At 42.1% G+C, this 16,709-nt stretch overlaps 1 protein-coding gene across 1 annotated transcript; it reads left to right on the top strand.

Annotated features, from left to right (window-relative positions):
• The first annotated feature begins 239 nt into the window (after positions 1-239).
• On the top strand, positions 240-8,877 carry WFDC8 (WAP four-disulfide core domain 8). The gene is made up of 6 exons (XM_027623887.1): positions 240-295; positions 1,368-1,471; positions 4,314-4,454; positions 5,673-5,840; positions 7,637-7,777; positions 8,738-8,877. Exons 1-6 carry the CDS (start codon positions 240-242, stop codon positions 8,875-8,877), a joined length of 750 nt encoding a protein of 249 aa, XP_027479688.1.
• Positions 8,878-16,709: the final 7,832 nt, after the last annotated feature.

Genomic DNA, 16,709 nt, shown 5'->3' with positions numbered 1-16,709 from the left:
TGGGTGTAGAGATTACTTAAAATTAAAATCTTGAAAGAAAGAAAGAAAGAGAGGGGAAAAAAAGAAACAAAAGAAAGAGAAAGGAAGGAAGGACGGAAGGAAGGAAGGAAAGGAAGAAAGACTGTGGCTCATTGAGGTTCAGTGGCTGAGTCAAGACCATGTAGCTGGTAAGTGGGGGATCTACGACGTGAACTCAGGTCCAACTCCAAGCACTGTTTTTGACCATTCCATGCCACTTCATGAATGATCTTCACCTGATCTTATCTAATCCTCACAGTGACAGCAAAGCTGCCAGGTAGGTTGTATGGTTTCCATTTTCCAGATGAGGAAACTGAGGCTCCAAGATACAGCTACAGTGAAAAGCTACAAAGCCAGTTTGAAGAATCAGTGTCACTGGTTTTGGGGCCATAATTGTCATTACTGAACAGTCCAGGCACTGTTGTAAAATTTGGGGAGGATACAGGATTAGAATTCTGGAGACAAAAATGAATAAATTGCTACAAGTCTTTACTCTTAGGCAGCCACATAGTATAGTTTCAGGAGATCTGGAAAAGACTGTACCCCTTTCCCACTGTCTGAAGTTCCACCAATAACATGGGTGCATTCCTGGGCATAACAATGTTCTCTGTCTCCTTTCTTTTCTGCCTCCATCCCTCTCTTGTTGTTTTCAAAATGCATTTAGTCTGAGAGAGTTAACATGGCAAGGCATTATCAGTTCTTCACATCACAAAATTAAAAAGTACATAAGGACCATGAAGAGACATGTGGAAATGGGGGTTGAATGAGTAGGAGAGGGTCATCCGTTTATGGGGTGCTCTGGAAGTATCAGAAGCTAGGCTTGGATAACACCAGAGGGAATCCAAGGAATCCTTTTGTTAACCCGAGGTCATCTGGGATTTTTTTGCTTCTGGGGCTCTAAGACCCTATGGGACCTGCCCAGGCCCTCCTGAAAACCTCATACCATCAGTTTCTTGTCATCAGTGGAGCAAGGAAAAGGTGTTCCCTTGTGTCTGGGCTAGCCCTGGGAATGGCAGTGGGCAAACCAACCCTGAAAGTATTCCAGACAAATCCTTGTGATCATTCATATGTGACCTCTCATGTAGGAACAAGACAATGGGCAAATGTCCTGGTGGGACAGTACTGTGGCAGAGTGTGGGGCCACTGGGAGGGTCCTGGGCCTGGGTCTGAAGGTCCTACCCTACTCTCTACGTGATCTCAGACAAACCCATTCACCACTGCACAATTTGGTTGGTTTCCTCATCTGTGAACTGAGAGAAGTGGTGGGCTGTCTTCATGGTTTTCAGCACATGCTCTGTGTCTCTGTCTGGCTTGTGCCTAATCCCCATGCCTCTTCTCATCCCACACAGGCACCTTCCTCTCCATACCTTCTCCTGGAGAAATGTAGCACTCCTGCTGCTTCTTTCTCTCTCTTTGGAGGAGAGCACTTCATCGCCAATCAAGAGAGTCAAACGTGGGTTCAGAGAAGCTGCAACTACCCCTGCTTAGAAGGATTTCCTGAGACTAAGGGTCAGACAGGAGGCAAGGATTCCTGTTTTATGCAGTTACTTCCTCTGTGGCTTCAGAGAACTAGCCCTACTCACCCACCCTGGACCCTTCAAATCCTTCCCTCAACTGTTCCCTCCAAATCATTTCCTTAGCTTTACCTGACATGTGTCTTTTCCAAGTTTAATGTTTTTAAAGTGAATCAGTCACTAAGCAGGAGTCCGAGGGCAGAGGACAGTGAGGAGGCAGTTGCACAAGTGGAGGAGAGAGTTGGGATGACGTTGGGGGCTGACCCGCAAGTGGTGGCCAAGAGGGGAAGCCATGGGGCTTGGAGAGAGATTGGGAGGTAGAACTGGCCCAAGTCCATGACTGACAGGATGCTAGGGTAAAGGAGAGGGAAGAGTGAATCTCAGGGTTCTCAAGACAACCTGGGGGCCTGTTGATGCCAAATAAAGATGGGAGCAGAGAGAAGGAGGTACTGCTGAGGAATAGGAGAAGCTAATTCTGATTTATACATGTGAGCTTACAGGTCTCTTGAGATGCCCAGACGTATGTTCCCCAGGTGGTTGGATATGTGCCTTAGCTGGGAAGTGAGAATAGGTCTGGAGGGAGGCATGGGAACCACAGTTAGCATCATGCAAATTGATGCAGGAAGTGTGTATCAGGTAATGACAGGAGAGAGCTGAGACCCAAACTCCAGGGAGCATCCCCAGTAGCTGCAGAGGAACCCCCAGGGCTTGTGCATTTGGGGAGGGGACTGCACAGACAAGGTAAGTAGCTGAGGAGGGCTGACTGGGAGGGAGGAGGATTCTAAGTGAGCACTGAAGCTGACAGTAGGGCAAGGAGCTACAATGGCTAAACCAAAAACAGTTTACATGCCTCAGAAGCAGAAGGGAGGCAGAACTGACTAGAGTTTACACTAGTGAGGGGACATTAGTCTTTATAATCCCAAGATCTCTATGCTTTTTTATCTCTTTGGAGGTGTCCCTATTTGAATTGCTTTACTCTCTCTGTGCCCAAACCTAGAACAGTAGTTCCCGGGTAACAGCCTACATCATGGTGCCCAACTGCCTGCTTTGGTGTCACTGGAGGCACTTTCAAATGATGTACTATACCTTGGCTAATTGAATTTAAATTAAAAAAAGAGAGGGAAAAAATTAAGTCCCTAGGCTTCACTTTCTAGAGATTCTGATTCAGGCCATGGTCTGGAGTTTCTAAAAGATGCACAGGTGTTTTCAATGTACACTACAGATTAGGAACCATAATTCTTCTTAGCCTCAGACATCCTTGGAGAGTGCATGAAGGGTGGTATGAAGGGTAAGAAATATAGCTGGAAAGTACTAAAAGTCTCAATGGCCAGTGTTCAGGGCTTCTGGAGTGAGTCACGGATTGGAGGTCCTAGACCCACCCCTCATTCACTGTATTTTCCCATCTGACTTCATTTTTTTTTTTAACCTGGGAAATTAGGAGGGTGATACTAATGATCAATATGGTCTTCCCAATTCTAAACTTCTATTATTCCAAGATTCAGTAGTCTCCAAAAGGATCATGCCTCTCTGGTCAGAAGTCTGGTGTGGTGTGTGTGTCAGGTTTCTCTGCTCAGGTTCTCAGCAGGCTGAATCCAGGGTGGCAGCAAAGCTGCCATTCCCACCTGGGACCCAGGGTTCTCATGGACACTCACTGGTGGTGGCAGAATCGTTTCCTTATAGTTGTACCACTGAAGTTGCTTCCAGAGGCCACCTTCAGTCCAGGACACTAAGTTCTCTCTGTCCTCAAAACTCCTAATAGCATGTTGGGTTCAAATCTCTCTTACCTCTTCTCTATTAGTCAAGAGGAAAACTCCTCTTTTTAAGGACTCAACAACTTAGGTCTGACCCGGTCGGATAATCTCTCTATTTTAAGGTCAGTTAACTTGGGGCTTTAATTCCATCTATGAAATCCCTCATAGCCCACTTAAATTCATGTTGATTCGATAACCAGAGGACAGGAATCTTGGGGATGCAACTTTAGAATTCTGCCTCCCACAAGCTCAGAAATTAGGAAGCTGTGTCTAGCCCTAAAAAGGGAGGAAGCAAATCCGTATCTGCCAAGCTCTTCCCATGTGCCAGGCACTGTGATGAATGCATTACAGGCATCATCCCCCTTAATTCTTAGAAGCAGGTTGTAAGGTAGAGATTGTAATTCTCATTTTATAGATGGGAAACGTTGGACTCAGGAGGAATATTTCTGCCCCCAAGATTATTTAGCTAGTTGTGTTGGAGTCAGGCTCCCAAACCAGGTCTGTTTTACACTGCTCCTCCCAATGCCCATTTCTGTTACCCTAAAGGGGGTAACTAAGAAGTTATATAGTGGAACTCAGGTTGGTCTTGATTTCACAAGGAGTCAGGGGATCCAAATCAGGCCTCGTGACTCCTATACCCCTATTTCCATGATATTTCTACCACTCCTTACTAATTAATTTCCCCTATCAACTAAGACTCTGGAGGCAGAGGAATTGGGCATTAACATATTAAGTTTCAAGAGGAGAGAGGAGATCCTGAACTTAAGGTAAGGCTCTTGGTCCCTATCTAATTCCCTGCTGTGGAATCTGAGATGCTCTCCTTCAGTTGGCCTGAGCAGATTCCAGATTCAGATCAATCTAAATGAGCTATGAGTGGTGACAGGCAGACCCAGCCCCTAAATATAAGCAGAGGGAGAACTGAGGATGGAAGATAGAAGAGAGGGATAATAGAATGTCATTATTCACCTTTGCCATGGGAGGAGAGCTGAAACTCTCAAGGGATGTGAATTTGGACATTGCTTTCTTACAGAGAAACCAGGAGTGTGCCCCCGAGAGAGGGTCATCTGTGAGACTGAAGTTCCAGACTCCTGCACAACTGACTTGCAGTGCCTAAAACACATGAAGTGCTGCTCATTTGGGTGTGGGAAAAAGTGCATGGATCCACTCCAAGGTAGTAAACTCCAGGCTGAGGGCACAGGTGCCTTTTGAGGTGTCTTACTTCCTGCTCCATCCAGAGCTGGTTGAATGATTCCCTTGGATGGTAGGGCAAAGAGGTCAGGATTCATGCTTTTCTCTTTCTCTAATCAGATTCCCAACCCTCAAGTACAAACAATGAGTCTAGGCATGGGGGATGTCAACTGGAAAACATTGATGATAGTCTTCTTTGATCCAATATTCAAACATTCACAAATAAGTAATACTTGTTGAGTGCTCACTAAGTGTCAAGAGACTATTGTTGGCATTATGATAAATACAAACCTCAGTCAGCTTAGATGCTGGGCTTGGTTTTGGACTCTTTGGGCTTCAAAGAGGTTTTCTGGTGACTCAAATTATAGAGCATCTCACGATAGGAAATTCTGCATTATGTATATATACTTGCATGCATTCACTCAACAGTTATCTATAGTTAATGCCCTTTAGCCAAAGACCATCAGGAACACACCTGTAGTTGAACAAGTTGGATTTATTACTCATTGTAGTGAGGGAGAACGTTCACCATAGACAACCTGAGGGATCTCAGTAAGAAGCCGTTGGAAAGAATCTACTATAGGATTGAGGCTTTGATTGGGGAATTTGGGGGAGCGGATTTGCTCTACATTGGGTGTTGTCAGAAAGTGGAGCAATTTTATGATGCTCTCAGGGAATCTTATCTACAGAGAAGGCAGGCTAGACTGAGGATAAAGTCATAATGGGTAGAGAAGCATAAAGCACTCATAGGTGTTTGGTATTTTGTGGGTTTCACAATACTGTTTTTTAGTCTCCCCTTATGATGGTCCCGAGGCAACCCTGTTTGATGTGGATGTCCTGTGACTTGTTTCTATCTGAGAAGGAATGACATGGCTTAACTGTGAGCATCAGATCAGCTTCCAGATATGAGAGGCTGCTGTTTTTCTTTCTTCGTGTTTCGTTCCTTCTATGTGCCAGGCGCTTTGTTAGGCACTTTGGATATAGTTGCTGAACAAATCTTGCCCTACCAAAGCTCAGGGCCTAAGAGAAGAAATATCAGTTCCATATTTGTAGGAGAGCTAGGCTAGAACTTTTGTTGACAGTGGCTCTCTCTATGACTTGTGTGGACATACCAAGAACTGTAAATACTAAGCTGAGACCCTGACCCTTTCTCTTTTTTCCTACCCTTTATGTTCTTCCTTCTTTGCTTCCCCACCTTCAGAACCCTGCATGCTACCCTTTGACGAAGGATACTGTAACATTAGTATCTTACGCTGGTATTTTGACTTTAAACATCAGTCCTGCCAACCCTTTATCTATGGAGGCTGCCATGGGAATGCCAACAACTTCATCAGCATCGCAAACTGCAAAATGGCTTGCTCATCAGTTGGTAAGACGTATATCCCTGGCAATCAGAGGGACTAGACTAACCCAGAAATAGTATACCAGCATAGTTATATGCTCAGGCTTTGAGGCTTAACTGCCTTGGTTCAAGTCAACTCTGTCATTCACTGAATGGGTGGTCTTGGGTCAGTTGCCTGCTTCCTTGAGCTTCAGTATTCTTGTCTATAAAAGGGGGATAATAATAGTATTTACCTAATGGCGTTGTTGTGCCAGAGAAATGACATAGTGCACATATCTATTGAGTAGTACCTGGGGACTCACCGAAGTATGAAGCATAAACAGGTCAGGTTCTAGAATCCCAGAACCTGTACGGGTAGAGCACAGAGTAAGTGAAGACTAGGATGAGCTGAAGGTGAGGGCTGTGGATTAATTCCTACTATAATGACAAGCACCAGTGATATTGGGAGACGTGTCTTACAGAGGTAGGTGCCAGATAACCCAGATAAAAATTCTCCTTTCCCCATTTACTGCAAATTACTTCACCTAGTTTCAGTTCCCTCCCCTGTAATACTGGAATAACAGCAAAGACCTCACTGAGTTTTTGGTGGATTATATGTGATCAGGACACAAGGGTTTGACACGGGGACTGTTCAGGAGTGTGGGCTTGCTAAATGGTAGCATTCCAAGTGGTGACCATTGATGTTCAAATGCAACACTATGTGACTTACAAGGCAGCACTGAAACTTTGATCTCAGAGTCTGGGAAGCAGGCTGAATAGTGTACTGTCACCTCCATAATACAGTCTGTCTTCTTAGACAGAGTCGTAGAGATAAAGTTAGTTGCCCAAGAATTCACAGTGAGTCAGGGGTAGATCTGGAATTTTAATTCTGTAAGTCCAGTGAGCCTGAATAGCAAAAGCAGTCTTGTGGTCTGACCCTTTGTGGGAGGCTTTATGGAATCATGGCACTAACCATTAGACCTTGGCTCACTCTCAGAAGCAGCAGAAAGAAGAAGCCAGGGAAATGAGCTTGGGTGGGATTGGGGGAAATTTATGTTTGGGGATAAGAAAGGACCTAACCATACTTCTGAGAGTCAAACACACCACACTCTGACAGAGTCTGACTTGACGAAGAAGGGAGGAGAAAGAGAAGAAGGAGAAAGAGAAGTAGAAGGAGAAGGAATAAGAGAAGAAAAAAAATACTTCCTGCCCTCATAGAATTTGTAATCAGATAATGACAACAGGAAACATGCACAAAATCCTAAAGAATTTATTTCAACACCATCTATGTCCTAGTGACCCACATAGTTGTAGCTCCAGTCTGAATTTGACTCCCAAACTCCAACTGCATTCTCTACTCCTTCATCTTGATCTCACAAACACCTCACACTTCACTTGTCTGAAACAGAAGCCCTCATCTTTGCTCTCCCACCTCAAACCTGCTCTATCCATAGTTCTTCCCATCTTGATTGAAATAAACTTCTAAATCACCCTTGATGAATCAACATCGACATTCTCAATCCACACCCATTGAGCTAGGAAGTCATTTTAGATCTATCTTAAAAATAGATCCAGAATCTGACCACTTGCTACCACATCTTTGGCTGCCACCCCAATCTGGGGAGCCGTCTTCTCACCTGGAGCTTCAAAGAACAAGCCTAACTCTCTTTCTCTTACATCGCATGAGATGCTGAGGCATTCCATTCCTCCACAGCCTACCAGAGGTAGTCACGGCAGAGTGAACCAAGTCACAGAAAGAGATATTAGTTTTAAAGGGGGGGAGGTATTTGAAGAGTATGAGATGGGGTAGGGTTTGAGGGAACTCATATCTACTCTTGTTTTAGTCAAGAATGGACAGTGCCCACTCTTCCCTTTCAAGGACCGTATGGTGTGTCCAGCTTCGTGTAAGAGTGACTCCGATTGCCCCAAAACTGACAAATGTTGTGAATCCATGTGTGGCTTTGTTTGTGCCAAGGCTTGGACAGGTGAGGACTGGGGATATACCTCCCAAAGTCTCCAGGGCATATGTTAAGCATGCCATGTTGTCCCATGGAATGGGGATGCCCCTTTGGTTGTCCTTAGATATCTCTTGGAATTCTTCCTTCTTTAATGCCCAATCACTGCTCTCGTGTTGTCCTCTTGATTTCAGGAAACTATTGTACTAGTCTTCAAAGCCAACCATGCATACTATCACTTCCTATTTTTCTCCATGAGAACTTATTTAATTCTGAGTCTCATTCTTCACTGCCTTACAGGTGACAATATCCACTTATTCATACAAAAGAATGATAACCATTAGGTACATTCTTAATAAGCCCTTATGTCTACACAGAACTTCACAACATGTAGAACATATTCACATCCTGTAAGGTATACTGGGGAAAAGATGGGTAGCAAAATGCTGGTGGGGCAGAAGTGATCTCAGTAGAATCTGAGGCTAGTGCTCATTTTCTTATGTAATGCTGAGATAGTATGGTCTTGTCCCAGGGATTGTTAGTGTTTTGAGGTACAGTATGGTATGGGGGAAGGAACCCAAAGCCTTTCAGCTGACTTCAACTCTTCTACTTGTTTTCTGTGTGGCCATAGACAACTCACTTGCCCCTACATGATCCTCAATTTCTACAACTTATAAAACAAGGAAGTTCTGGGTGCTCCCAATAGTTCTTCTACTTCTGGTACTCTGGGATTAGATAACCCAAATCCCTAAATTCTGTGGGGGCTGGCAGGAATCCTATCAGATTGTCTATGTCAGAGATGGCAAGACTTTTTGATACTCCTCAAATTATTAGCCACTGAAAGTTGATACTTTCCTTCTGCGCTCTATTGTTACTCTGGGGGGAAGGGTAAGAGGTTTAGTCAGAAGAAAACCCTGTTTAGGGTTCCCCAAGTTCCCCAAACTATGATCAAGTATTTCAAGGTCAAATGTCTTATTTTATCCCATAAAGTTAAATCAGGTTTCTGCCCACGCAAGCCCATGGTGTGTTCCAAGATTGATAGACCCAAGTGCCTGAAGGATCATGATTGCCCAGTGTCACAGAAGTGCTGTTCACATTGTGGACTGAAGTGCCTGGAACCTCAAAAATGAATAGTAAGTGGAAAATATTATCATCGATGTAATTACTTATGAGTAGCATAATAAAAAGCTATCATTTTTATCTTCTATTGAACTACTTTCCCAAATTGTCTTATGAAGTATAACAATATACAACAAAATTTTATATATATGATTTTGTATATAATCATATCTTCTGAAAATGATGAGAAATTTGACTCTTCCTTATTCCAGTTTCATGACTTACTTTGTTTCCTTGTCTTTTTATATCATCTAGAGCCTCTGAAACAATGTTGAAAATAAAGGCAATGACATCTATCCTTGTCTGGTTCTTTATTTTAAAGTCAGCATCTCATCATAGAATCTTAGTGCACAAATGAGATCTAATCAAGCTGAATTTTAAAAATGCTGTACCTGAGACTCAGTCTAAATTGGATGCTCTAACAGGGTAAATGAGGCAGAAGAGAGAGTAAGTGATCTAGAAGACAGGTTGATGGAAAGAAAGGAAGTTGAGGAAAAGAGAGTTAAACAACTAATAGCCCATGAAGACAAGCTTTGAGAAATCAGTAATGCCATGAAACATACCAACGTCAGAATTATTGGTGTGCCTGAGGGTGAAGAGAGAGAGGGAGGGCCAGAAGGCATATTTGAGCAAATCATAGCTGAGGACTTCCCTAATCTGGGGAAGGAAACAAACATTCATGTCCAAGAGGTAGTGAGGACCCCTCCCCAAATCAATAAAAATAAATCAACAACCTGACATATAATTGTGAAACTTGCAAAATTCAGGGACAAGGAGAAAATCCTGAAAGCGGCTTGAAAAAAAAAGGCTCCTAACCTACAGAGGGAGGAATATCAGACTAACATCAGACCTATCCACAGAACCCTGGCAGGCCAGAAAGGGCTGGCATGCTATATTCAGGGTACATGTAGCCATGAATACTTTATCCAGCAAGACTCTCATTCAGAATGGAAGGAGAGATAAAGAGCTTCCAGGACAGACAGAAATGGAAAGAATATGTGACCACCAAGCCAGGCCTGCAAGAAATATTAAAGTGGATCCTGAAAGGGAAGAGAGAGATGAAGAGTAACATAGACCAGAAAGAGAGATAATTAACAGACACAGGGACTTTACAGGCAATACAATGGCACTAAATTCATATCTTTTAATAGTTACCCTGAATATAAATGGGCTAAATACTCCAATCAAAAGACATTGGGTATCAAATGGATAAAAAAAAAGCAAGACCCATCCATATGCTGTCTACAAGAGACTCATTTTAGACCTAAAGACACCTCCAGACTGAAAGTGAGGGGGTAGAGAACTGCTTTCCATGCTAATGGACCTCAAAAGAAAGCTGGGGTAGCAAACCTCATATCAGAAAAATTAGATTTTAAACTAATAGGAAGTAGTAAGACTGTAGTAAGATATGAAGAGGGACACTATATCATACTAAAAGGGTCTATCTAACAAGAAGATCTAACAATTGTAAATATTTATGCCCCTAACATAGGAGCAGTCAATTATATAAACCACTTAATAACCAAAGTAAAGAAACACTTTGATAATAATACACTAATAGTAGGGGACTTCAACACCCCACTCACAGCAATGGACAGATAATCTAAACAGAAGATTAACAAAGAAACAAGGGTTTTGAATGACACACTGGACCAGATGGACTTCACAGATCTATGCAGAACATTCCATCTTAAAACAATAGAATACTCGTTCTTTTTGAGTGCACATAGAACTTTCTCCAAAATAGATCAAATACTGCGTCACAAGTCAGGTCTCAACCAACACCAAAAGATTGGAATTATTCTCTGCATATTTTCAGACCACAATGCTTTGAAACTTGAACTCAATCACAAGAGGAAATTTGGAAGGAACTCAGACACTTGGAGGTTAAAGACCATCCTACTAAAGAATGAATGCGTCAACCAGGAAATTAAAGAAGAACTTAAAAAGTTCATGGAAACGAATGAGAATGAAAACACATCTGTTCAAAGCCTTTGGGATACAGCAAAGGCGGTCCTAAGAGGGAAGTACAAGCCTCTCTCAAAAAATTAGAAAAATCTCAAATACACAAGCTAACCTTACACCTAAAGGAGTTGGAGAAAGAACAGCAAATAAAGCCTAAACCAAGTAGGAGAAGAGAAATAATACAGATTAGAGCAGAAATCATAAAACAGAAGCCAGAAGAACAGTAGAAACAGATCAATGAAACTAGAAGCTGGTTCTTTGACAGTATTAAATAGATCGATAAACCTCTAGCCAGACATATCCAAAAGAAAAGAGAAAGGACCCAAATTAATAAATTATGAATGAAAGGGGAGAGATCACAAACAACAACAAGGAAATACAGACAACTTTAAGAACATATTTGGTTTGGAACCAGAAAAGACCCTGAATCACCAGGGCACTGTTAAAAAAGAAAACCAAAGCTGGGGGCATCACAATGTCTGACTTCAAGCTATATTACAAAGCTGTGATCATCAAGACAGCATGGTATTGGTACAAAAACAGACACATAGATCAATGGAACAGAATAGAAAACCCAGAAATGGACCATCAACTCTATGGTCAACTAATCTTTGACAAAGCAGGGAAGGATACACAATGGAAAAAAAGACAGTCTCTTCAATAAATGGTGCTGGGAAAATTGGACAACCACATGCAGAAGAATGAAACAGGACCATTCTCTTACACCATACACAAAGATAAACTCAAAATGGATGAAAAACCTAAATGTGAGACAGGAATCCATCAAAATCCTAGAGGAGAACACAAGCAGCAACCTCTTCGACCCCGGCCACAGCAACCTCTTTGACCTTGGCCACAGCAACCTCTTGCAAGACATGTCTCTAAAGGCAAGGGAAACAAAAGCAAAAATGAACTATTGGGATTTCATCAAGATAAAAACTTCTGCATAGCAAAGGAAACAGTCAACAAAACCAAAAGGCAACCTACAGAATGGGAGAAGATGTTTGTAAATGGCATATCAGATAAAGGGCTGGTATCCAAGATCTATAAAGAACTTCTCAAACCCAACACCTTAAAACAAATAACCAAGTCAAGAAATGGGCAGAAGACATGAACAGACACTTCTCCAAAGAAGACATACAAAAGGCCAACAGACACATGAAAAAATGCTCCACATTACTTGTCATCAGGGAAATACAAATCAAAACCACAATGAGATACCACCTAACACCAGTCTGAATGGCTAAAATTAACAAGACAGACAAGAACAAATATTGGCGAGGATGTGGAGAAAGGGGAACCCTCTTACACTGTTGGTGGGAATGCAAGCTGGTACAGCCACTCTGGAAAACAATATGGAAGAAGTTAAAAATAGAGCTCAAGAAGTTAAAAATAGAGCTACCCTATGACTCAGCAATTGTACCGCTGGGTATTTACCCCAAAGATACAGTTGTAGTGAAACAAACGGACACCTGTACCCCAGTGTTCATCGCAGCAATGTCCACAATAGCCAAACTGGAAGGAGCCAAGATGTCCTTCAACAAATGGATGAATAAAGAACATGTGGTTTATATATACACTGGAATATTACTCCGCAATCAGAAGGGATGAATACATACCATTTACATTGATGTGGATGGAATTGGAGGGTATTATGTTAAGTGAAATAAGTCAATCAGAGAAAGAAGATTTTCATATGGTTTCACTCATATGTGGAATATAAGAAACAGTGCAGAGCTACTGGGTATTTACCACAAAGATACAAATGTAGGGATCCAAAGAGGTACGTGCACTCCAATGTTTATAGCAGCAATGTCCACAATAGCCAAACTGTGGAAAGAGCCAAGATGTCCATCAACAGATGAATGGATAAAGAAGATGTGGTATATGTACACAATGGAATATTATGCAGCCATCAAAAGGAATGAGATCTTGCCATTTGCAACGACGTGGATGGAACTGGAGGGTGTTATGCTGAGTGAAATAAGTCAATCAGAGAAAGACATGTACCATATGACCTCACTGATATGAGGAGTTCTTAATCTCAGGAAACAAACTGAGGGTTGCTGGAGTGGTAGGGGGTGGGAGGGATGGGGTGGCTGGGTGATAGACATTGGGGAGGGTATGTGCTATGGTGAGCACTGTGAATTGTGCAAGACTGTTGAATCACAGATCTATACTTCTGAAACAAATAATGCAATATATGTTAAGAAAAAAAAGAAGAAGAAGATAGGAGGAGGGGAAGAATGAAGGGCAGTAAGTCAGAGGGGGAGACTAACCATGAGAGACGATGGACTCTGAAAAACAAAATGAGGGTTCTGGGGGGGGTGAGGGGATGGGTTAGCCTGGTGATGGGTATTAAAGAGGGCACATTCTGCATGGAGCACTGGATATTATGCACAAACAATGAATCATGGAACACTACATCAAAAACTAATGATGTAATGTATGGTGATTAACATAACAATAAAAAATAAAAAAAAAGAAACAGTGCAGAGGATCATAGGGGAAGGGAGGGAAAACTGAATGGGAAGAAATCAGAGAGGGACACAAACCGTGAGTGTCTCTTGACTCTGGGAAACAAACTGAAGGTTGTGGTAAGGGAGGTGTGTGGGTGGATGGGGCAACTGGGTGATGGCCACTAAGAAGGGCATGTGATGTGATGAGCACTGGCTGTTATACGCAAATGATGAATTATTGAACACTACATCTGAAACTAATGACGTACTATATGTTAGGTAATTGAATTTAAATAAAAAAAAACTAAATAAAGTCAACGTCTCTTCCTGTATAAAAGGACATTTGTTTTGGCTTTGGAATAAATAGGTTTTACTACACTTAGGTTGCTTTCTTTTTATCCATTTACAACTGCTATTGGAAATTACCATGGAATTTTATCAAACACCTTTTAAGCATCTACTCATGCAATGATTTTTCTCTTCTAATTTGTTAGTATAAGAGCTTAAATTATTAAATTTTCATATACCGAGCCATCCTTGCATTCCTGGATTGACGTTAATCATATAGAGGGTATACTTGAATTAATACACGGAAGGTTCTTCAAACAAAGAGTTTGTTCAGAATTTTCACATCAAAGGTCAAAAGAAAAATAGATCTATTACTTTTCTATGTTTTGCTATTTGAGTCATACAGGTTTCAACAAACTAGCATGGAAAAGTAATTGGGAAATGTACTTTTTCTCCCTATGATCTGTAATATTTTAAGTTTTTTAAGTTTATTTTTTATTTTATTTTAAGCAAAGTCTACATCCAACAGGGGGCTCGAACTCACACCCCAAGATCAAAAGTTGCATGCTCTACCATCTGAACCAGCCAGACACTTCTTATGATCTGTAATATTTTTAATAATATCTTCAATAATAATACTTTTAATGATATCCTCTATTCCTTAAAGGCTAGACAAAATTTCACTCCAAAAGCATCTAGGTAAGGTTTCTTCTATAATGACATATTTATTTTACTAGTTTTCTTTGTACATATTTTATAAGTTGTGCAGGCTTTCTACCTCTTCTGTAAATTTTGGTCTTTTATATGTTGCTAAAATTCATCCATTTTCTCTCCACTTTCAAATGTATTACTTTAGAGAGGTACACATTATTTTGTACATAATTATTTTTATATCTTTAATTTTCATTAATGTTTTCATTCACATAGTCATGTTTCCACCCCACTCCCACTTATCCACCAATCATTCCATCCATTTACTCACGCATCCATCCGCTCACCTAGCCTGCATAAACATAACTTTAAATTGATCTGTCTTTCCAACCACTTGTTCACTCATATATCTACCCACTTCCCCTTCTCACCCATCTTCTTTCTACCTATCCAGTTGCCTGTTTTATATCCAGCCTTTATCCATCTTTCACACACACACATTCTCTCATGCCCATCAACATGGGCATGAGAGAATGCCCATGTTCATATTCTTCATCTTCCCATTCATCATACATACCATGAGCCATCCACATATTGACCTTGCTCATCCAGTGGTTTGTACTGAGTGTTTATTCTGGGTCTATTAATGTCCTAAGCACTAGGTTCTAGACACAGACCTGTTCAATGAAGCTCAGAGTTTATTTGGGGAAACAGACATGAAACTCAGTAATACCCTTAGAGGCACAGAGAACAACACAGAAAGCCAGGGACAGGAAGTTTGAGCAAAGTGTCTTGGCCTAATTAGCAAGCAGGAATTTCCAGGTAGAGGCCTTCTACCTTGGTACCCTCTTGGAGTCCCTCACTCTGAGCAGGGGATTGGTGCTGGAACAGAAGTGTGGTTGAGACAGAGGGAGGGCAATATGACCATCAGTGACAGGAGATAAAGGAAGCAGGGCAAAGATCTACATGGATATTTACTCGGCCTTCTTCAAGAACTTGGGTGAGGGAAGAGGCCAAAAATGTCATTCATCCTAGGCCCCAAAGGCATAAATTTCATCTCACCCACCTGGAAAGTGAGATCGTTGGGCGGGGTGGGATATTAGGCAGGACAGAAGAGATAGAACAACCTGAAATTCTGAATTTTCATTTACATTCAAGAAAATTTAGAGAATTCAGCCTTGTTTGGGAGCCCTGGGAACCATTTGGACATTTACAGACTCGGGGGACTCTTTAGCCTCTGTCCCCACTATAGACATCACTTTCATCCCTTTTATGCACTATTCCTCCCTATCTTCAACTCCATAGCGAGATATTATATCCATACCTGTATCAGAACATTCCATAGTGACCTCTGACAAGAACTCAGACACTCCATTCTCTTTTACCTTTATCTCTGACACTCACTAACTTGGTGACATTGAGTCAGCATCTGCATTCCTCTGGGACTTATCATCCCTATGTATGGAACTTGTGCCCTCAGAGTCCTTCCACCCAGTTGGTTCAGCTTTGTGTTCTCTCCTGGACTGAGTTTGGGAGGGACGCAGAATAAAGCGTAAGGGCCTGATATTCAGCCTTTTCATTGTAATGTAAGTGCCTGACATTAAGCTTTTGAGTGCTGAGGCATCCATTCAAAGACACCCATCTCGAATAAATACATCCCCAGCTATGTAACACAGATACTAACAACACAACTAGGATAAGGAACCAGCTGCCCTCACCAATGAAGTTCCCCTTTTAGAAAGGCCTCCAGTAACCCAGATAACTAATCACTGGAGTGACACTGCTTCTCCCTTCCCACACCATAATCCGCACTTTTATATGCTTTAAGTTCACCAATAGAAAGTGAACCCATGAAACCTTAGCTATTCCACCCTTGGACCTGAATAAAGGGAGAGCCCCAAGTCTGCACTTTCTCCCCCTTTCTCTGTCCACAACCTTCTGTGTGGCCTTCTGACTTGGCATGTACCCTCCAGGACTTGTGAGCAATAAATCTCGTTTTCTTAAGTTCCCTGGTGATTTGGCAGAGGTGGGTCCTGTGATCATAATAAAACCACAAAGCCTGGTCCAACCACAACACTGGTCCAGTGGTGGTAGGGGGGTGTCTCTGAGGGGAATGTCTGTGGGTCTCATTTCGCGTAAATATGCTCCAAGGGCATCTCAGGCTTTCCTAGCAGAGAATACCACTGTCAACAGGCTGAGACCTACACCACGGATTCCCATAGGGGGCTCTGTTGGTGATCCTAAATTTTGTGACCATATAGTCACTCACTGATGATAAGGCTGGCTTTGTCTGGTTTTGCCCATCGTGTAGGACAAATGGAGAACAAAGCTTGGCCCCAAAGTGCAACAGCTAGTTAAGGAAGGAAATGGGAACCCTACAGATGACATTTACACTTTGAAGAGAGTCTCTCCTTCTGCCAAGACTGATGGACTCGCTGGCATTGTGGATTCCCTGTAGGAAAGCTACCAAGTACCCCAGC

Source organism: Zalophus californianus, chromosome 8, assembly GCF_009762305.2.
Source record: "Zalophus californianus isolate mZalCal1 chromosome 8, mZalCal1.pri.v2, whole genome shotgun sequence".
NCBI lineage: Eukaryota > Metazoa > Chordata > Mammalia > Carnivora > Otariidae > Zalophus > Zalophus californianus.
Note: the sequence above shows the minus strand (reverse complement) of the source record. Positions and strands in the feature narration are given on the sequence as shown.